The sequence below is a fragment of the Talpa europaea genome, assembly GCF_964194135.1.
Source record: "Talpa europaea genome assembly, chromosome: 5".
Taxonomy (NCBI): domain Eukaryota; kingdom Metazoa; phylum Chordata; class Mammalia; order Eulipotyphla; family Talpidae; genus Talpa; species Talpa europaea.
In genome coordinates, this window is record NC_140071.1 from 42,670,279 (window position 1) to 42,694,099 (window position 23,821).

Below are 23,821 nucleotides of genomic sequence, written 5' to 3' on the forward strand. Positions count from 1 at the left end.
CCAATGACAAAGTTTGGGGGTATTATGTCTGCTTTTAGCATATCAGCGTGGTGCTAGAGGACAGTCAAGTGATGGCTCTGCCTTTCACGTAGGACCTGAGCCGAGCCTCCCTGCCTATTTTGGCTCTTCATTTGCCTAATTACCCTGCGAGGCTGGCAGGGACATTCTCTGCAGCCGTGCCTGTGCTGACTGCAGAGACCCTACCTGGCACTCTGAAGTTGTTGCATCAGCATTTTAGGGAGAAATGAATGAAAAATCAATCAGGAGGACTGCAGTGGTAGCCCGCACAACTCTAACCTAGTTTGTCCATAATTTTCAACTCTTCACCATAGAACCAAGCAGTGTTTAAGATGGTAAGTAAATCTGTGACAACTATGCTGCTTCTACTTAATCAGGCATTTTTTTGTCCTCTTTTCTATTTTAGAACAAGCAAATTTAACCTCCTTAGGAAACCACCTAAAATGAATGACGATGTCAAGTTTCATACAAATATTCTTTATTTGCCTTGGTCTAAGATTCAGTTCCAAGTTAGACTGAGTGATAAATATTCAAACATAAATATATCAAAGTATTGTTATATTAACTTATACTTCAAATTCAGAGGTTTAAAAAAATTTAGGTCTATTCTGCATTCTTGCCACATCACTTTGTAACTTGCTGTAACTCTCTACATCAAAACTACACTGTTTTCAATTTCTAGATTTACCATTCTGCAAAGATAGAGTTAAATACTATGTGAACTCTGGCTACATAAGGGAAACTGTAATTGTTCAAAGCTGCAGTCTTCAGCTCCGAAGGCAGCTACAGTAACTTTCTGAACAGATTGGGTTAAATATTCTTACAGACCCATTCTATGATGATAAGGCAGTAATAAGTTGTGCAGTGCAACACTCTAAAAGCTTCCAAATCTTACAAGCCTCTTTCTATGTGATGCTCTTACAGTGAAGAAGATCCTTTCGCTTTAAAGATGAAGAGTTTACTTCTTCTGGTGCTGATTTCAATCTGCTGGGCTGATCATCATTCAGACAACTATACTCTAGATCATGACAGAGTTATTCACATCCAAGGTAAGAAAACCCAGGTGCTCTTATGAAAGTCAAATTAATTTCAAGTTACTTACAGTTGAGATGCTTGTTTAGTGTGTCTTGATTTTAGTTCTGATGCATTGCCTTTTTTTTCCCTTTCTGCTAATTGGTGAATAAGCTCCATGGCTTTTGAATGCTATTGCATTACAGTAGAGTGAAGAATTGGGGACAATTAAAGTGAAATGACTTAAGGATGTCCAATTGCAGGGATTTGTGATTCAAGGTTTTTTAGTACAGCTACTATCTTGTAAGTAAACTGGGGGGCATAAAGTTTATTTACGTGCAAGGAAAAGGGGGAAGAAGTAGGAAGTAAAACTTACTCTGTAAGGTTATTCTGTCAGAGTGATCATTAATAATAATGAGAAAATGAAAGGCAGACAAGTTTCAGAAAAAGTAACTCACCATACTATAATCTCCTTCCGTAAAGCTTTAGTTCCCACAGACTAAGACATTGTCCCTGTATCTTTCTGTTCAGTTCAGCTGTGTCCTAAACCTGAGAGCTGTAGCAAGATTTGAGGCTGCAGCACACTGCAGCTATTTCCTGTCCCAGCTTCAGATGAGGGACATCCTGCATTAAGAAAGCTAAGAGACTTATGCAGTAAGAAAAAAATAGTCTAAAGGAGCTGCAATTTCTCTTTGCCCTTGGATGCTGAATAATTAAAATGAGAACTGCAGAATTTAACAGTTTGAACATATGATAACATTAATATAGATGAACTCAGTTTGGGAATGAGAGGCATAAGAAGTTTATGAAGAGACATAAAACACCAACTTATATCTTCAAGGTCAAAAGTGTAGTCTCAGAAAACTGCATCCACTATTGAAAAGTGTGACTTGTGAAGGTCAAGTGATACTGTAAGTCTGACTAGAAGTATTTTCCTGTATGCATTAGGACCACACACACAGAATTCTGAAATTGACAATGACTATTTGAGACATCTTTTTCTGTTCTCTTTGTTTCTAACAGCTGTATGTTTTTCACTGCTTGATCATGAATAAGAATTATATAATCATACATTTTAATATGCAAGCTGCTGACTCAGCAGTTTCCTTTAATGTATATAGCAGAATCAAAGCTGGTTCCCAAAGACTATTGAGATATTATACATAGAGATCCGATAAGGAATAACATCTACTCACAGAATTCAATTCAGCCCAAATAGTAATACCTAGCCATTATTAACAACATTTTTAAATTTTTAAATCCAATGTGAAACAAATTTTAGCTATGATTTTAAGTTATTATTAGATAAATAACTGGAATATAATTAAATATGTACAAACATAATTAAATATGTACAAATCACTAAATTACACCTAGCATAAGAAAATATTATTTTAAAAGTGGACTGAAATTTTACAGATTTTTCCTGGGGAATCTATAAGTAAGATTCAAGTTTTCTTAGCATGTAAAACTTATGCTCCTGATTTTCCATTATCAATACCCTTTGAAATTAATGCAAAGGAATTTTTGAGGCAAAGTAGGACAGTTATCCAAATTATTTGCATACACTATTCATTTTTAATGCCTTGATAATCCATCTCATTTTAATTATAAATTCACATTCTTAGAAAGTTACTAAGAACTTTCAAGTAATAAAACTACCAGACTCCATTTTGCTTATGGAAGTTAATGTTGTAATGGGATCATGATGATTTATGTACAAGGTCAGCAATTTATTATTCATATGTTAAAATTGCTCCAAGTACCTAATTCTTGTTACATTATATCAAATAATTTTTCCTTTAACTTTATAAATTCAGATTGAACATTTTATAGCTTCAGTCCATCAGAGAAACCACTGTCAAGTGGCTTACCATAATTTCAGTTATTTTTTTACAAAGCAAAAATAAGTCATATGGCATAGTAGACAATCATTAACAAGGATAACCTTCATTAATTGAAATACTGGATTCTTTCCTTATATTAATTTTTTAATTATTTTTTAAACATGGTCCAGAGGGAATCTAATAGAACTAAAATTCTCATATTTTTTTTAAATTTGCAGTCAGATGATGAAATTAGTAATTTACCTCTTGAATTCTTATATTGTACAGATAAGCAGGATGATCTCCTCAGTGACAGAAAATTGTTGAAAATTCATATGGCTGCAAAACACTTTCCAATTTTTATTAAATTTCTATTTTTGTTCTCTTAGTTCTCCAGGCCTCAATAAATCAAGGGTATAGTGCAAATCATTCTCAATTGTTCCTTGTCTACCTTAATAAAGGAGCTTAACACTTTGAAAATATGTTCTTGAGTCTCACGCACGCGTTGCTTAATTATTTTTCTGAAGGTTCCTCTTAATTTTGGTGTAGAAGTTTCTATAGGATACAAAATCAAAACAATTTAATCTGTCTTAAAAAATTAGATGACCAGAAAAAAAAAAAAAAAGGCAAGTGTGGAGCTCTGTGCAAAGTATTTCTTCTGAAGAACATTTTTTCTAGTGGTGAAAAAGGAAATTCTCCCACATTACCAAGAAGAAAGAGACTTTGATAATGTTGCACATGTACTAATTCATTCCACTTCATTTTTTAAAAAATTCATTTGATGACACGAGAAAGCAAATTTCACTTGTCCACTGAGTTTGCTAAAATGTGCAGTAAAGTGTTAGCTAATATATTATGCACTGCCTCAGTGTTTAAGGGATAGTAATTTCCTCAAATGCTCTCCACCAGAAGAGATAGCTGCTGTTAATTCCATCTCCATTAACACTCTCAATTACTGGATTGTTTCCCTCATTTCTTGATGTGCCTAGTCAAACAACTTCTAAATCCTTTGAAACTTCAGGCCATTAGGAAGAATTTTATCTGGAGAACCAAATCAAACAAAAGTACAAATTTTAAAACATTTGGTTCAGTTCCAAAAACTCTTTGTGTAGATTTTCAATTGCCAGTACATTTAGAGATGATTAATATAATTTTTTCATGGTACAACTTTTAAAAAAATTTGCATAGACATGAGAAAACTTTTTTTTTTAAGATTTATTTATTTATGCATACAAGAGCTGGCATGCACCAGAGATGCAGGGGTGAGAGGATTCACCAGAGACTGAGTGAGGAACAGAACAGGCAGATTCGCTGAAATAAAGTGCTGAGTGGAGCAGCAGGCGAGACAGGAGAGGTCTGCTGTGCCATGTGGGTCACCTCCCTGGCCAGGGATTGAACTCGTGCTGCAGTGGCTGTGGATAGCTTCATAGTGATGCATCTTAAACCCTTGCGCCACCAGGGTGGCCCCAAGGTTATAATTAATACAAAACTTGCTTAACTTTATCCAAGTTGGCAAGCCTCTGGTGATGGATCGTACACAGATCTTCTGATGACTCGTTCAAGGTTTTCCCCTAACGTGACTTCTGATTTTATATGATAGACAATTACTTTCTTCTAGTTAGTTACCTATTCTGTAAGACTGTACTAATCACTGATTATTCCACAGGCCTTTGTGAGAATTAAATGAGATAATACATGGAAAAGAGCCTGACACATTAGCTCCCAGGAGAAGATAATAGTTACTGTCATTTTAACCACAATGAAAAACAGATATATTAATAGAAAAGGAAGCACAACTATTGGTGGGAATAGCTCATCTTTTTCAAACTCTTTTGTTAATAGAACTATCTCGTTGTCTTAGTTCTAATGGGGTGAATATTTTCTATGTCACCTTCTTACTAGGTGAACAGAGAAGCTACTTTACCTTTTTTTTTTTTTAAAGACTAGTGAGGAAATCTCAGAAATGAAAACTGTTCCCTCCTATTAAATAAGTAAAATTTATTGTTACCTTTCTCAAAAGATAAAATGATTAGTTGTTTTTGTTTGTGTTTTTTTCCCCCAAAGAAAGAATTGTCAGAAGTTCATCTCTAGAAGTGGGTACTCTCCTACCAATGTGGTTAATTCCTCTTTCCTGCATTTGCCCCATACAACACTGTCCCAGTTTGGCATTTATTACCTTTTGCTAAAATCCCTCCCTTCTTTATTAGACTGTCAGTCCATCTATATGCTACAGTGTGACATGTAGTAGGTGCTTAATAAATGTTTGTTGAGGGGGCCTTCCTGATGGTGCAAGGGCTTAGGATGCAGCACTATGAAGCTATCTGCAGCCACTGCAGCACAAGTTCGATTCCCAGCTGGCCAGGGGGCTGACCTACATGGTGCAGCAGACCTCTCCTGTCTTGCCTGCTGCTACCCCCAGCAGTTTATTTCATTCAATCCACATGTTCTGTTCCCCACTCTGTCCCTGGTGAATCCTCTCACCAGCCCCCCCACCTCTGGCCAGTACCCCAGTTCTTGTATGCATAAATAAATAAATCTTTTAAAAAATAAATGTTTGTTGAGTAAATAAATGCATATAATGCAAGGTGTGTATCATAATGACCATTTATTGAATTCTGTGGCATCCATGTAGCAACACATGACATATTGTGTAGATTTAGAATGTTAACTGGATGACAGCTTTCATTCTGTAATGTTGGCATAAGATAAACCATATTTACAGAATTTAAGGACTTAAAAGTTGTTCAGTAGAGATCATCCAGATCAATATCCATTGTGCAAATGAAGTAATCAAGACCCAGAGTTTTTATGTCACTTATACTATATGGCAAGGCTGATGAGGGGCAGATTCTCTTACCTAATACACTTCCCTTCCTCATCTCTGGGCTTATTTCTCACCCTGACCACTGCACTCTTCACCCTCCTGGCCCCCAAATCTCTCTCAAACTTCTTTTACCTCTCCCTCTAGCCCTAGCCATCCACTTATTTTAATACAATTGTTTGTGTCCATCTCTGCAATAAGAATCTTTTAGTGGTAAACTTAAGGTAGTATATATAAATTTGATTTATAATGATGTACACCTGAAACTAATATAATGTTATAATTTAATGCCTCTTCAATAAAAATTATTTTCAAACAAAGAACATATATCTCAGCTGCTAAAGTGCAGCAACCCTTATCTGATGTGTTCTGGTTATTTAACGTGCTACCTGGCACATTTATTTCCTGAGTAAATCCAAGACCAAAACCAGGTACTTTTCCTAAGCAAGTCCTAATTAATTTTACCAAACCCTAGGAAAATCTCTGTTCATAGAATAAGAAGCAGCAATGAGGAAGAGGATAATGAGTTTCAGAAGCAAATTTTGTTTGACTGATTGCATGGCTTCCTTACTTCACATAACATCTGCTGCCCCATGAGTGCCCCAGAGGAAAGACACCACAGCAATTGTCTAAAATGTGCATGCAGCTTTGAAAAGAAATGGATTTACATTTGGTCAATGCAAGGCTATCCTTTTCCTTATGTAATGTCTGCAGAGTTGGGATCTAATGGTATAAAGTGGATCAAACAATGTGGAATGAATTTAATAATGTATGATCACAAGCCATCTCAGAGCCAGAGTTTAATGGGAAAATCTTCTCCCAGTAACTAGTGTTAATCCAGCTTAGTTTTCTCTCTTCCACTTAAAATCATTTTGACTTCATGGTCTGTTTTAAAAAGTTAAATTGATTCATTTTTGTCTTTTTGAGGCAGAGTATATTACTTTTAGCCACAAATGCAAAATTCATAAATATCAAGGAGTATATCTTCCAAACTGTATTAGAGAAAAATATACTTTTTAATAATTCTATCTAGTAATTATTAGCTATATTATCAGAAAACTAGAGGAATTATAAAAATTAGTAACCTTAACTGTAATTAAGTGACTAATTCTAAAATCCTTTATGTTTTACTATAAGATATGAAGCCAATCTTGACAATAAAAATGTGCTACATTAAGCACGGGTTAATTTTTTATCAAACTAGAATATGAGCATATGAATATCATAAATAAGCCCAAAAGAAAAGAGTGAAATGTATATAGAGAGATACATACGTAAAAATAGGTATATACACACCCATTCAGATGGCTGAAACAAAATACCATAGACTGGATGACTTATTTATTTTTCACAATTTTGGATATTAGGAAGTTCATAACCAAGGCATTGGAGATTCCATGTCTGCTAAGAGCTTATTTTCTAGTTCATTAAATGTCAAATTTTTGCTTTAAGCTCACATGGTAAAAGGGAGTGCTCTGGGGTATCTCATAAGGGCACTAACCCATTCATAAGGGCTTCAGCCTTGTGATATAATTATCTCTCAAAGACCCTGCTTCTAAATATCATCATATTTGGGACTAGGTTTCAACATTTGAGTTTGGGGGTATACAAGCATTTACTCTAGAGCAAGCATTTACTTTAAATAAGCTTTGAGGACAGAATGAGAATTAACACAAGGTCATTGTCTTCATTGAGCTTACAGTCAGGGAAACAGACATTACCAAGAATATAGAACTATTGACTATAATAACAGCTATGAAAGAAAAGTATGCAATGCTACAGAGAAAATGGCACTAAGTGTTATTACTTTTATTTAAGAAGTATTGGAAAAAGCAATTTTTTCAAATTATTGGCATAAGTCAAACATGGCCAATATCTTTCTTCAATTATATAGCTGCTGTTCTAAATACACAAACATGCATACGTTAAACATATATACACACATACACAGTGGTTAGGGTAGAAAATACTAGGAATGAAATGATTATAGATAGACATATAATTTTTATAAATCTCTAACTCTGTATTCAGAAATATATTTATTTTCATACCAACTTGGCATATGCTACCCCATGCCCTCACCTTTGATTTTTGTCTGTCCTTTTGAGAAAATCTACCCCTTTGATATTTGTTCAACACAGGCCTCCTCATATTAAAGCACAGACCATCTCCTTACTGAGCTTACTGATAACTGATAATACTATTGAGGCAACAAAGTGAGGCAAGAAAGAATAAGTATCAATAGAGGTGAAAATATGGAAAAAAGAGTAGTTACTAAACACAAAGATTTTATTATTTAAAACTTTGTATCTACATTCGCTAGTTTTTTCACTCAGTAGATATAAAACCATAAAATATATTTTAAGAATATTTCTAAACTTATTGAGTAACCTATAATATTGAATTCCATGCTGTTCTATAAAGAATGTTTTAAAACAATAAATTTTAGGACATTTTTAGGAATAAGTTCCTATTTCAATAATATTTGCAGGTAACAAATTCACACTAACAGTCATTGCTTTCTCTGTTCCATTCTGGGTGCAGAAACTAACAAATGTATGCAAGAAGCCAAAGATTATTTGGAAACTTCCCCAAATACCCAGAAAAATCCACTAAGTGGAGAAGCTTTTCCCTTTGGTTGCAAATCTGCAAGAACCAATGTTGACTCAACTAAGGCACTGACCTGTAGCTTAACGCTTCATGCTAATGTAATTTCAACCTGCTATGTTTCTCTGATTTTACCAAACATCAAGAAAGAATAGATTTACATTTCTTTGTTAAGAAAGAAATTTTTATTAGTTTTGGCTATTTTATATGCAAATTAGAATTATACTATCTGGGAAACTATTGGAATACAAAAATCTTACACAATGCTAAAAAGTTAAACTTAGCTAAAAAGTTCTCTAATAGTATCCAAGGAAAATGAAGAAATCTTTGCTATGGAAATATTTTTATTTCAAAATGAAGACATAGAAAGCATAATAAATTTTATAAAAGTGCTTTGAAATTATTTTGCATATGTTGTATTGCCATGATATAGTAGCACTATACATGTATGCCCTCAAGAATGACTATCATTAGTACAAATGGCCATTTTAATTTTTTGTGTGTGTGTGGGACCCTCGCCAGTGGCCAGGGATAATTATATCACATGTGGCAGGGTGGTTAATGCTTCACTTAGATGTTTCCATATGAGCAATTCCTTATCTTAAAAGATAACTAAAGTGTCAGCTTTTTATAGACTATCCACAATATATTACAATCAAATTGTGCACCAAGAGCCAGCACTTTGAACTCAGCCTCCTTTTGTGTCACTATTTATTTGGTCTTCATACATAACTTAGTAAAAAGAAACAAGTTAACACATAACAAATATAAAAGTGTTTTTTAAGGACTAAAGATTGTGAGAGAGCATCAGGGGGGCTGTAGGGTGAACCTCTTTAGAGGGGCGATGAGGAAGGGCTCCCCAATCAGGTGAGGATTAAGCTGAGACCTGAATCATCTGTATCAGAAGCCGGCCACATCAAAAGTCAGCTCCAGAACTTTCTAAGTAGAAAAAGTGGGAAATTCATATTCTCTTAAGATAGGAATAAATATGGTGTTTTTAAAGCAAAAAGTTGCTGAAAGGATTCCAGCCTGGTGGTAAGAGAGGGTGTAGTTTAAGATGAGATTGGAAGAGTACGCAGGGGCCAAACACTGCACTTTGTGTTTAAAAGTACAAAGTTCAAATTTTATTCTAAAAGTATCTCAAGGGCCTCCCCAGTGGCGCAGCGGTTGAGCGCTGGATTGCGAAGCTGCCCCCAGCCTCCGCAGCGCCGGTTCAATCCCCAGGCCCCCCCCCCCCCCCCCGTGAGGGTCCCACATGGCGCGCAGACCTCTCCTGCCACCCGCTGCTCCCCTGAGCAGTGCACTTCGTCAGTCTGCCTGTTCTGTTCTCCGCTCTGGCTCTGGTGAATTCTCTCACCCTCCCGCGCTTCTGACTGTACCCAGTGTTTGTATAAATAAATAAATAAATCTTTAAAAAAAAAAAATTTTAAGGCATTTCAAGGGCCTCCCCGGTGGTGCAGCGGGTTAAGCACAGCGGTGTGAAGCTGTCTGCACCTCTGCAGCACGGGTTCGATTCCCGGCCCCCCAGGGAGATGCCCACATGCCACGGCCAACCTCTCCTGTCTCGCCCGCTGCTCCCCTCAGTACCTGCTCCCTGTAGAAAGGGGCATTTGTGCCCAGAAATGGTAGCATTCTTTCCATCCCTGCTGCCCTCAGTTTCTGCTGTTCCATTTACTTCCTCAGCCTTGTCCACTGGATATTTGTGTTTGACTTACCTTTCATCTTGCTTTAGCACTAAACTTAAGACACATTACAGGCTATCAGTTCAGGAGAATTCATTAAGAACCACAAGCTCCTTTTTTGTCCCTTCTGCCTCTAGGATTGACTATGGCAGTATGGGTTTTATGACTTTCTTGTTAAGTTGAAAATATTAACTATATCAGTATATAACACCAACAGTGTCCTTTCTGCAATTGCAAATAACTTGGCCTTACACTTAACCACAAAGTGGAAGTGGTCTGAGTGGAAACAAGGAGATTTAAGCTGTACCCCTTTACCACATAAAGGCACATTTCCAATAATTAAGGAGTGTGTGGTTAATTATAGCCTAATGAAAAAGAATGATTCAAGCTAATGTTTTGGTTTCTCCATGGTCTTTGAAAGAAACCTCTATTACAGTTAAAGTCCTGGAAAGTATGTTTATATTAAGAATGTCACTGCACTATAAACTCAGAATTTATTTTTTAATAGAAGAGTTTAACTATATACATGCACACATATGGTGATTTCTGAGGACTGTTGTTACAGAATCTTAATTCTCTATAATTATGATAACCCAATATTTTCTAAGTCTAAAATAATAGAAATTGAAGTGTTATTTCTTTATCCATACCTTTGATAACAAGGACAAATTTAAACTATTAGCCAAAACATCTCTGAGTTGAGAAGCTACTAAGATTGTCTCTAGTTCTGGGATTGTAATATTTCACTTACCAGTGGTAATATTAATAAGTTGATTTTAAAATTTATCACCATTTATTATGCATAACTCACAATTACAGGCTCAGTGTCCTTTGTATCAGGAAGAGCTGGGGAAAAAACTAAATCCTGTCTCCGACTAATTAAAAGTAATCAAGACAGGGGAGTGAAGAGCACGAGGGACTATGGTGATGGTTCATGGGTGAATTGGTGGTGGGAATTTTACCAGCAATACAAAATGATACAAAAGATATACAAAAAACTTAACTAATAAATAAATAAATAAATAAAAGTAATCAGCCCTCCAAATAGACAGTACAGCAGTCCCTTATATTCAAGGTAGATTTTTTTCCAAGACCATTAGTGGATGTCCGAAACTGCAAATAGTAATGAACCCTCTATATACAAAGTTTTCCTATACACACACATCTATGATAAAGTTTCAACAATAACTAATAACAAAGTAGAAGAATTGTAATAATATATTGTAATAAGAGTTACGTGACTGTGGGTATCTTTCAAAATAGCCCATTGCGCATAATAATTTTGAACCGAGGTTGACTTCGGGTAACCAACACCGAGGAGAGGAGAGGGGGAGCGGCTATACAGGCTGGGTGGGGGTGGGGGCAACAGAGACAGAGGACAAGCCTCATAAAAGTTGCTGATGCCAAACTGGACACACCATGCTCATGAGCAGACAGTGGGAGCCCTGGTTCTGGTGAGCACCTTAGGGAAAATTAGATCTTTCCAGTTAGAAGGAAACAACATAATCCAAAAGTTAACATTTACAGTAAGATCCTCCTTAATTTCTCCTAGTGTGCATCCTACTCATGTCATGCGTAAGGTACTAGGAGTTCAATATCTAAATTATGTATTCTGCTTAAGTATTTTGCTATGTACTTGTATAATTGATTTTATGAAGTGTTTTCATTGCCCCACTATGATATGATATACAGAAAGCTCAGGTGTATTCATAGCTAAGCACAGCCACTAGGCAGCTCTGGTACATTTCAGCAGCTGACACTTAGCTCATGCAGGGCACTGCCTTGATGCTGGAGGAGCAATGTAAACAACACATGGCCCAGGGAGACAGTGATTGCTTTCAGCAGAGGAAGGAAAGCACAGGATGTAAATCCATCCCGATTGCTCACCCTCAGGCAGATTTGGCTACTCTACAGAGAGTAACAGCATTAGTCTTACAAATCGAAACCTATCAAGTGATAACGGTTGTCACATAACTAAGGTAACATTTTAAAAACCTTTTGCAGTTTTTCAAATGACTCATCATGAAGCTGACAGTTGAGTCTCTGCCAACCAGTGTAGAATGTCAGGGAAGCATTAGCTTTCTGTTTGGAGTGATGACAAAGATTTGGAACTAGATAGTGATGGTTGCACAACACTGTGAAAGCAGCAAATGTCCCTGAATTCTACACTGAAAATGGTTATTATGGCAAATTTTATGATTAAAAAAATTCAAATGGTTGCAATATTTTTTGGGGGAAAAGGGAAGCATTTGTAATGTTCTCATTTAACAACTGATGTCATCATCTTAAACAGTTTCCTCCAATTTTGTTTTTGTATTAACATGTTATTGGTCTAGGAAATCCAGAAATAAGGAGGCTACTTCACTTAAGCAGCAGTGAGGAAGTAGCCAACACCAAGATTGCCCCTGCACGGACATACAGTTTTAAAGAGACAAATTTTGATCCATAGCACCTTCTCCTTTTTTCTGTCACCTGTGTTTCTTTGGTGATCATCTGCACCCCCTCCCCCATTGCACTTTTAATAGAGCTGAGAACAATTGATAATAGTCTAGTATTATATATCTAAATTATTTTTCTGCAGTTAATTGTTTTTGTCCTGATGTTTAAAACTTCATCGAAATGACACAGCATACAAAGATTGGTGGTCAGGTCATGCCATTGCTTTCATAATACGGTGAAATTGAATGAAGTCCTCTGGATTTCACAGCAGAATGTATAAGAGAATAATGAGGTCCTGCTGTTTCCCCTGGAGACAAGTGTGGTCTTTGAAGGGCATGAAGTCTTTCAAGTCACTGGCATTGAGTCTCACTAATAAAAATAGGAAATCCTGTAACTTAACAATTGGACTTAAAAAAATTCAGTCTTCAAGTAAACACATGTATGTTGTTTGTTTTTATTTGTTCTTTCATTTTTTTAAAAAAGGAAAATGAGCAATACTCATTTTGATGATCGAGGTTTATTTTTATCTGTTGCTTTTATTTGTTTTGCAGTTGCTTGTTGATCAAAGAGCTCTGATTTAAACTTTAAACTGATCCAGGTTTTTAAATTCAGTGCTCATAATCCATAGTTAATCTAGGCAACTTGTGCAGTTTGCCATTTTCCCTCTTGGTTGCCCTTTTCTGCTCTCTGCCCTCGTTCCCTCTTCTGTCCAACATAGTGTGTTTCCTGGTGATCTCTGATGACAGCTCACCATAGCAAGCCTGATAACAATCTTAAACTTCATGTTCTCTGAGGTAGAACATAGAAGAGTCTGCTCTGGGACCCAGAGCACCTCACTCACTGACCAGTGCTCCTTCTTCAACATCTTACCTGTGCTGCCACAGGCCACTCCCACGAACAGTGCTCACTGTTGTGGACTCCGCAATATCGGTCTTCTAAATCACGTGACCCACAACAAATACTGTTCCAAGGCAATGTTTTTGAAGGTTCAGGTTTGTGAACTTTCACGGCACTCAGTCACTCAATGTGCTACATATTACACGTCTTTTTTAGTACTTCTAGAATTTCAGTCCAGGGACTTCTGGTCTTTATTACCTCAACACCTCAACCCTCCAAAAGAGAAATAAGAATGGTAGAATTTTACATTCTGGCAGAATTATTTAAAAAAAAATTATTCTATGGGAAATAAGTCAACTTTAGTGTCTGCTCAGTTCTCAATATTACACCACATGAGTCATCATCTATTCATTATTCTGGAGCATAATGAAGTCAAAAATTAGAAACCTATCCTTCTAAAATACTCCAAAAACAATTTACAATTAACCACAGAAAAAAAAAGATGTTTTGGTCCCTCATGCAAGAGTTTTGATCTTTGCTTTGATCTTTAATTTATCAAATGGGCAAAACTGTATTCATTCTGGAACACCTTATGATTATGCTAAACCACGCAATAATTTCTAGGTCTATATAAAACAGGTGATATTTTATATACCTTTTCATTCCACATGGTTCAAAACTTTATAAGTAAGTGAAACCGTGGAAGATTAACTAACTTGCCAAAAATAGGCTCAATATTTAGCAGTATAATATTTGAGAAATACTGTGAAAAATCTAGTTCCCAATGGCTAGTCTAAGGTGACTACATATAAGTGCAGTTGGAGACATGGTACCTCCCCTAAACAGCCCTAAGTGAGAGACAAAAAGCAGAATCTAATGGAAAAACTTAATGAGGTGAATTTGTGATTCATTTTAATTAACCATTGCCCTTTGATTTTATTATCTACTCAGTGTGGACATTGATGGCTTTGTTAACTCCAGATCCTGAGGATTGAGACTGATTATACATGAAATATGTTCATTTTTATATTAATTTGGATGCCATATAATAAAAAATGGACCACTGTGTCACTTTTGAACACTATTTTAAAATCTGAATCCTGTGTATGCCATTACATAACTAAGTTTGAGATCTTTCTGAAGGTGATTGGTTACTCTTCCTGGTGAATTGTGTATCTTAAATGATTTGTGCCTAAAGTTTATTCGTAACCTACCAGCCTACAGCAGGTAGGGCTGCAGAGCTCCATGAAAGGCAATTTTGAGAGCCGTGCGTGGATGAGAAGGTGTGTGGTTATTCTTCCTGGTGAATTGTGTATCTTAAATGATTTGTGCCTAAAGTTTATTCGTAACCTACCAGCCTACAGCAGGTAGGGCTGCAGAGCTCCATGAAAGGCAATTTTGAGAGCTGTGTGTGGATGAGAAGGTGTGTGTCCAGGAGTTTTTATAATGATTTCTCATTTTCAAATCTCGCACATCCTCAGGAGACCTTGTCAAGGTCAAAAACACAATGAGCTAACCAGGGGAAACCCCAGAGAAAGCCAAGATCTGAAAATAACAGCTGGATCTCTAGAGACCAGCAGTCTGCTGACTTGGCAGGCTTGGAATATTGCGGTGCTCTCTGGAAGGCAATAAAGTCCTTGGAAGAGGGAGGAGGGAAAAAAAAGGGGGAGGAAAGGAAAGGTGGAAGCAGTAACTGTCAAATAAGACATAGCAGAAAGCAAAGAGAGGAGACAAAGGAGATTAAACAGAGTAAACAAAATAATTATTTGGTTAATCAAAAAGTAAGTACAACTTTGGGAATACTTGTAACATTTAAGTTTTGAGGAATATATTTCTCAAAGCTGGAGTTTTTGAAACACTCACCAAAAAACCTTTTTGATATCTAGCCTTTATAGTGTTAAAATAAAATATATACAGATGCTTGAAATGCTCCAGAGTGGCATATTGCAGGTGTATATTTCACTAGAAGCCATGAGGTTATCCTAAATTTCTTTGGTCAAAACAGTACAATTAAAGTTAATGCTGCTCTATACATTTTCCAAAATATATAATACAGATTTATTGTACTAGAAAGGTCAGATGGAAAGAGATAAATTTGTCTCACTTGCAATTTTTGTGCTTGCATTGGGGAGGTAGTCATGAAACGTTCACTTGTCTTTGTTTTACATTTTTATGTTTAAATATAGAAGAAAAATAAGTAGAATTTATTGTGAAATCATCAAACTTCGATGACTTTCTTATCTGAATATTACCTTGTTATCTAATATTTCTTTCCTTTTTTAATGGATGCATTTTTTAAGATTTTTATTATTTATGCATAAAAGAACTGGGATGCAGGCCAGAGGTGTGGGGAGTGAGAGGATTCACCAGAGACAGAGTGGGGAGAAGAACAGAAATAGCTACTGAAATATACTGCTAAGTGGAGCAGAGGTGGAGACAGGAGGGCTCTGCTTGCACTATGTGGGTTGCTCCCTGACCAGGGATCGAACTCAGGCCCCAGTGGTGATAGCACTGAGACTTCACCCTTAAGCAACTGAGGGGGGGAGCTATCCAATATTTTTCAATGATTATCATGCCCATCCTTCCATTTTTCAGTGTTTTAAAAGATACGATTTCCTTATATTGAATAGATGATGTCTAGGTATTAGATTTATCTTTTGATGTGGTTCAAAGGAGATTCAACATTGCAGAGAAGCTTATCATCCAAGGCTATCTGCCAGATTCCCTGTATAGATAGCATTTTTCATTTTATTAAAAAGCCTAAAAAATATTAATAGTTCTTTTCTTTTCAATTATAGCAGAAAATGGTCCCCGCCTACTCGTGGAAGCAGAACAAGCCAAGGTGTTCTCACATAGAGGTGGCAATGTTACACTGCCATGCAAATTTTATCGAGACCCTACAGCTTTTGGCTCAGGAACCCACAAAATCCGAATTAAGTGGACCAAGCTGACTTCAGATTACCTCAAGGAAGTGGATGTTTTTGTTTCCATGGGCTACCACAAGAAAACCTATGGAGGCTACCAGGATAGAGTGTTTCTGAAGAGAAGCAGTGATAACGACGCTTCTCTGGTGATCACCGACCTCACCCTGGAGGATTACGGGAGGTACAAGTGTGAGGTAATTGAAGGCTTAGAAGATGATACTGCTGTGGTAGCATTGGATTTACAAGGTAGGTTTCTACAACTCATCTCAAACTTAGAAATGAGAACTAATCATTACTTTTTTTTTTTTCTTGACAAGGAATAGCTAGTGGTCTCCATAGTGATGATGTGAGAAACCAAAATTCTATGTATAGCATGTGTTTCTGTTCTTTTGTATTTTGCTCTCTATCATTCAAACTTTCATATTTGAAATGTTCACACAATAGTTACATGCAAAACTGAAGCCATTTGCAAATAGGAGAGATATGCAGTGGAACTTAAATGAGCAATATTCAAGACCTGCCTTATGCTGTTCAAAATTAAAACCTCATTTTATGGTTATTGAGAAATTCAGATTGGAATGTTTTCTTTTTTCATCATGCTTCTAAAATTATCTCAATTTTTAAAAAAAATGGCAAGTTTTGTGAAGGACATCTGCTAACTAACATCCATGTAATTGTATTCTGTAAAGTAACTGTGAAAACTCAATTTAACAAACAAGTAACCTCTTGATTCATTAAAATATTCTTATATAAAGAAGTATTTTTTAAATGGCCCAGAGTCTCTTAGACATTTAATACTAAATGAATATCAGATTGAAAGGGGTTAGAATTTAGTTCTTAAACATATAGCCCTTTCAGTAGTTTCAAAACCAAAATAAACACAAAGTTAAACAATAAAAAGTCCTTGTCATCCTGTCTCTTCCTAAATTTTACTTAATATGTCCCAACAATAAGGAAATTCTTCTTCTTGGTGGCACATGTATCTCAAAACATCTACATTCATGGCTATTAGTGTTTCTTTACAGTAAAGGATGAATTTCGATTACATTAATAGAATAAATTCCTTTTTTAAAAAGAGATTTAGGGCCTCCCCGGTGGCGCAGCGGTTGAGCGCTGGGTTGCAAAGCTGCCCGCAGCCTCTGCAGCGCCGGTTCGATCCCCAGGAGCTCCCCAGCCACCAAAGGAGGGTCCAACATGGCGTGCAGACCTCTCCTGCCGCCCGCTGCTCCCCTCAGCAGCGTGCTCCGGTACTTCTGCCTGCTCTGCTCCCCGCTCTGGCTCTGGTGAATTCTCTCACCCTCCCACGCTTCTGACTGTACCCAGTGCTTGTATAAATAAAATAAATAAATATTTAAATACATATTTAAATAAATAAGATTTATTTTTATTCATTTATGCATACAAGAGCTGGGATGCAGGCCAAAAGTACGGAGGTGGTGGTGGTAAGAGGATTCACCAGAGACAGAATGGGGACCAAAACAGGCAGATCTACTGAAATACACTGCTGAGGGCAGCAGTGGGAGAGACTGGAGAGGTCTGCTACGCCCTGGCCAGCCAAGGATCTAAGTCTTGCTGCAGAGGCTGCAGATAGCTTCACAGTTCTGTGCTTAACATCTGTGCCACCAGAGAGGCCCTAAATTCCTTCTTTATGTCCATAAACTATAAATTGTGCGTTTTCTAGAAGTCCCATTCACATCTAGGATAGATTTCTCATTTTAAGAAAAATATCTGAGCAACCGGCACATCACGGAAATCATGACCTTCTGAATCCCACAGAACCCCATCTCATGTATGGAAATTTACTGGATTTGCAATAACACAAAATGCATTTTTGTGTCCTTTTATCTCTCTTAGTTGTAGCTTTTTGTTCCTGATTGCAAACCACCTTGTGCTTTCAATTTTATTGATTCACATCAATGTTCATGAATATTAGCATTATTCAGGATGAAAGAAGTAATTGGGTTAGAGAAAACAATCAATAATTAGCTATTAATTAAAAGCCATGTCCTTCATTGAAGGGGAATCAGGCAATGGACAGAGCCTTGAGCTGTTAGTCACGATGCTTAGGCTCATACCAACTCTGCCAACATACATTTAATAGGTGGTGCAAGTTAGTTATGTTTTATTTTTAAGATTTATTTATTTATGCAAGTTAGTTATGTTTTATTTTTAAGATTTATTTATTTATGCATACAAGAACTGGGGTACAGGCCAGAGGTGTGGGGGGTGAGAGGATTCACCAGAGGCAGAGTGGGGAACAGAACAGGCAGATTGACTGAAACACACTGCTGAGGGAACAGCAGGCGAGTCAGGAGAGATCTGCTGAGCCATGTGGGTTGCTCCCTGGCCAGGGATTGAACTCTTGCGGCAGTGGCTGTGGATCACTTCATAGGTTGCGTCTTAACCCTTGAGCCACCAGGGAGGCCCACAAGTTACTTACTTTTGAGGTACTTTTACTTCCTCATTTAAGAATCAAAGACTGACCTACCTATATTATGTGATATCATTTTTTCTTCTGAAATTCTGTATTTATATATCACAATATTTCTAAAATGTAAGTAATGCTCTTGTCATATTTTCTCTCTCCCTGCATTTACTTTAAAATGACATTTAAATATGTAGAAACAGTATATCTTGCCAGAAATAGAAGGAAACCATAAAAATGAATGCAAGATATTTCTACTTCTAGTTTGATACCACTGCTTGCTAATGGCATTGAGCATGGTATCTGCTCTCCTTTTGCTTTAAAAGGCGATTTTGTATATGTTAGAAAATAATGCACTCTAGCCTCTGAGACTCCAGTCAACACACAATTAGAGGTTTTGAAGGTGAAATGTAAGGAGAGTACTATTTCCTGCGTAGGTCTTCTGCCATCCCAAATCTCCATGTTGACATACTTTTGGAACACTTCCCTACCATAGAACAAACCTGAGTCAAGTCTCTGGGTCCAAGAAACCAATTTAATAGGTAAATATTTTATAAGTGCTATTTTTGATGCCATGAGATATGAAGAATTTCAAATCTTGGTTCTTTTCATTCAACAATGATTTGAACCCTGAAAGGTGAATTGGTTTACAGTCCATTGAAGGTTCTAGGATACCTTCAAAAATGAGTACTTTAAAATAAGACAAAGTTTGGTGAAGTAGGTAGATAGAAACAAGATATTCTAATATTATGCACTACTTATTTTGTTTACTTTCTATACTTTCCATAATTCCCCTTGACAGATGACACTTAGGGATAACTCCTTTTTTAAGATAACATGGCTAGTAATAAGAGTCAGAGATGGAATTTCATACTAAGGGCATTGGGTGAAGCCAATGCTTTTATCCACTATGGCCTAGGAATTCAAAGGAAGGAGAAATTCTCTGCTGGACAAGAGATAAGAAGTTTCAAGAAGGCAGCAACATTTGGCAGGTTTGGGGGATGACCTTGGGACTGTCCTACTGTATTAATTGGTGTACCCATGAGAACTGCCAAATCCTATCATTGCAGATAGCATTTTTCCATCTTTCTTGTGTGCTGTAGAAAGGATAGAAGCAGTCATTAATCAGAGAAATTGCCTAGAAATAACTGATATTTTAACTTTGAACATTTTACACATCAATCCATTTTTGAACAACTGAAGAAAGCATAATCCTTCAATAGTAAAATCAAAGATCAATTTTATTCTGTGTGCTTGCCTTCCACCCTCCAGCTATGACTTTCTCGTAGCAACTTATATAGATTTCCATTACAGCTCTAATTATATTATTTTTTTAATAAATATTTATTTATGCATACAAGAGCTGGGATGCAGGCCAGAGATGTGGGGAGGGTTAGAGTATTCACCGAGACAGAGTGGGAAGCAGAACAGGCAGATCTACTGAAACACACTGCTGAGGGAAGCAGGGGGAGACACAAGAGAGGTCTGCTGCACCATATGTGTTAGCTCCCTGGCCAGGGAAGAACTCATGCTGCAGAGGCTGCTGATAGCTTTATAGTGCTAAGACTTAAACCCTTGCACCACTAGGGAGGCCCCACATTATGTTTTGTAAATATTTGCAAAAATCTCTGTCTCTACCTGCTAAATATGATCTATTTGAGGGCAGTCAAGTGCCAAGAACAGAGTTAGTACACTCAGTAATAAGTGATTGAATGTTTAAAACTTCTTTTTCTTGTATTTATTTTAAATAGAGGTAACATTGGTTTATAATGTTCTGTATGTTTCAGAGATATGTGATCACACCTTTTCATATGTAGGTTTAAAACTATGAACTTTTATCTCAACACCATATACTTTTAAATACAAAACATTATATATGCAATAGAGGGGTGAGGGAAACCACTCCTAAGGAAGAGACACTGATTTGGACACTGAAAAGTGCATGGCTTTTTTTCACTAGTTGATGAAGAGTATGAAAAGGGTTATAGGGCATCATAGGTATCAGAGAGAATGAAGATACCACAGACAGTTAGCATCCTGCTTGACTAGTTTAAGGCTCAATTTGGCAATAGGATGGAATAATTTTTTTTTTGCTATAACTAATTTCAAACATTGGGGAAAGTGAAAATATTGGTATATGAATTTCTGTATACCAGCATCCATCTTTCAAAATTATGATATAGACAGTCTTATTCTTTCTTGCTTTATTTACTCCACTTTCACTGAAGAATTTTTAAGAAAAATTCATGGGGCATTATTTTATATATGTACTCTAATATGAGAAGGACACATATTGTAAGTGAAATTACTACAACAAATTTAAGAGAGACACAATACCATAGATTATGATTTGAGGTACCTTGTTGCTTACCAGAGGATGATTTCCACATGCTCTGGAATAGATGATCAGAGTACCCAGGTTATATACATAAGAGTTTGAAGGTTACGGAAAACTACATGTGACAAAGGAGATACCTTGTGTTTATTATTTATTAGTTCTTGTTCCAGATTCTGATCTTTTTGCATTATCAATTACATCCTTAACATGGGAGCATCAAGAAAGATTCACTCAAACTCTTTGCCAATTTCCTAAAATGCTTAAGTAAGATCAGGAAAGCATATCATTTTCAATGTCATGATGAAGTTGTCATTGCAACTGTTAACTGTATGATGTCTTTCATTATATTGGCCCTTTTTTAATACAAGATTAAATACTATGTTCTACAAAGAATTTTTCCAATTAGAAAAAAGAAGTTCTTTAAGATGCCCAAATTGTATGGTTTGTTTTTATATTACAAGATTTTATTCTGCCTTGGATTCAAATTTATAAACTATCCATTGAGATATATATAATCACAGACTCCTCATAAGAAGAGGGCCTACCCCAAAATTGTATTTTAGTACAGAGTGTAGTACCTTGGGACCATGGCAACAGCCATTAGCCCTGAGGGTCACTGCAGGGGGAGGTGCAGCACTTGCTCTTAACTATCTGTTAAAAAAAATATTTGAATCACACCAATAAAAAATAACTGTAAGCCCTTTTGAAAGACTGATTGACCTATTTATGGTTTGTACCGAGATGTTGAAATACTTTTTTTTATGGATCTTGGGCAAATTGGTACTGAAAAGTACCAATTACCCACATTGCTAGTACCAATTACCCACATTGTCTTTGCATGAGTATATACAAGGAGATTGTATATATCTTTACATGAATATAAAAAGACAAGTTTTATATGAATATAACAAGGAGATTGTCACTAGAAATTGGTAAGTAGCCTGGGCTGCAGAATTCATCTCAGCAATCAATAATATGAGTAATGATATGAAAAACATGATATTTGCGCTCCCAATCACCCACTGTATGTTTTCTCATGAAAATGGGGTCATTTCATTTTCATGAAAATGGGGTCAAATAAAAAAGTATAGTTTGAGAATTTTAAGAAATAGAAAATTTCAGCTAAACATATTACTAGTATGCACTTAGAAAAACACTAAGGAAAGTAAAAGTATGCTACATGGTTTCTGAATTTTTATTACTAAAAATATTCATTAAAATTTATTTTGGCTTTTATATGTACCATGGTGTGAGAATCCACCTTCTGTCTAATGAATTCATATTTGTTAACAACTAGGATGAGTTGAATTATGTAATTATAAATCTTAAAAAAATGTGTTTCAAAACATTTTGACAGACTAAAGCTACTCACATAGTTTGATATTATTATTTTCCATGTGATGCATCATCCATAGTAATATTCTTTTTAGAGATGCATCTAGGCCTTCATGGAAAAGTGAAGGCTTTTGATTATATTTTGTCATAAAGTATAAAATAATCACAGTTGGAAAAATAATCATGCAGCCTTCTTTCTCACTCATGAAAATTTAACTTTTCTTATTTTTGTAATGCTGGATGAAAGCAGTCATAATTTGCTCCATAATTAAGAATTAAACTTAATTCTTAATATGTAGATTAATTCTTAATCAACAGTTAATCTGTATTGCACATTTCTCCAGAGTCAAGAAGTTTCTGCAATTAAAGTCTTAGATGTGGAAATCTTAACTAACTGGAAATTAAATAAGTAAATAAATAGAATACTAATATGTAGTTTCAGAAATGTCCCTGCATGTAAGAAATAGCTTATTGTTGAAATTTGTACAACAAATGCATTTAAGACAATAAAACCCTCAAAGCTTTGACTGAATCTGACATAGAAATTGACCTTGATTTACTTGGAATTTGTTCATTGCAGCATCATCAGATATTAATCGAATTTTGTTAAGTAAGTCTTTTGAGATAACATAACAAGAATTTAACCATTTGTGTTACAATTTAAAAATACTAAAATTTTATATTGGGTTTCATTATGACTTTAAGAAACTATTGCATGAAAGTTATGTTAAATTTGAAAACAACTAAAATTAAATATATTACAATGGATTTGGTACTGAATGAATCATATTTAAGTGACATTCAATGGTTAATCAAGGACAAAATACTTCAGGAAAAAAAATTTTTCTAATGTCCATAGTAGCTCACCAAATATACTATTGTGAATTTAAACCTGAAGGGTCATCTAGGTCTTTAAAACTATGATAAGGTAAAATATCCTGTGTTCTCTATTACTATCTTGACCCCTTTGGGAAGTGAAATTCAACCCAAAGGGTTTCTTTCTCTCCAGATTGAGATACCTTGAGATTTTCTCTCACTTAAGGAAATCTCTACTAGATAAATTAAATATTTTCCTTTTCATTGGTATTCCTTGGTGTGCTAAGGAAAGAGAATAAAAGGCACGTGAGAACAGGGAGAACATTGCATTTCCTTCCCAGCACTAACTCGACTCTTAGCAGATGCTCTTAGACCCAACCATTTCTAGGCTTCCCTACCCCCATCACTGCAGGGGGAATGGCAACCAAGAGAGTCTTTTCCTCCTCTTTTTGGCCCTGACTCAGCTTATAGATCCTGCAGCCAAGAATCTGAGAAGGCAGGATCAGATCAGGAAACCTTCTTGGACCTCTGCCTCTCATGCACAGTGCCAGCTGGACAGCTTTAGAGGGACAAACGTGCCCTGCAGAGGCGCAACTTGATTTAGGCTATTGAAATTTCTTCTTTAGAGTCTTCAACTTATAAAAGAAAACATGGCCTGTGTACTGGTTACACGATTAGTGAATTGTACATTTCTTTTGAACAGTGTCAGCAGTCTCATAAAATAGCACATGTGATACGCTCC

The 23,821-nt window shown here is 36.1% G+C and overlaps 1 protein-coding gene across 1 annotated transcript in view; it reads left to right on the forward strand.

Annotated features, from left to right (window-relative positions):
- Nucleotides 1-967: 967 nt before the first annotated feature.
- HAPLN1 (hyaluronan and proteoglycan link protein 1) overlaps nucleotides 968-23,821 on the forward strand; it is a gene marked incomplete at both ends in the record, with an annotated part of 28,424 nt that continues 5,570 nt past the window's right edge. The window contains 2 exons of the mRNA XM_084233802.1: nucleotides 968-1,067; nucleotides 16,040-16,411. Coding sequence (XP_084089928.1) covers nucleotides 968-1,067; nucleotides 16,040-16,411 — 472 coding nt within the window. The remainder of the gene's footprint in view (nucleotides 1,068-16,039; nucleotides 16,412-23,821) is intronic.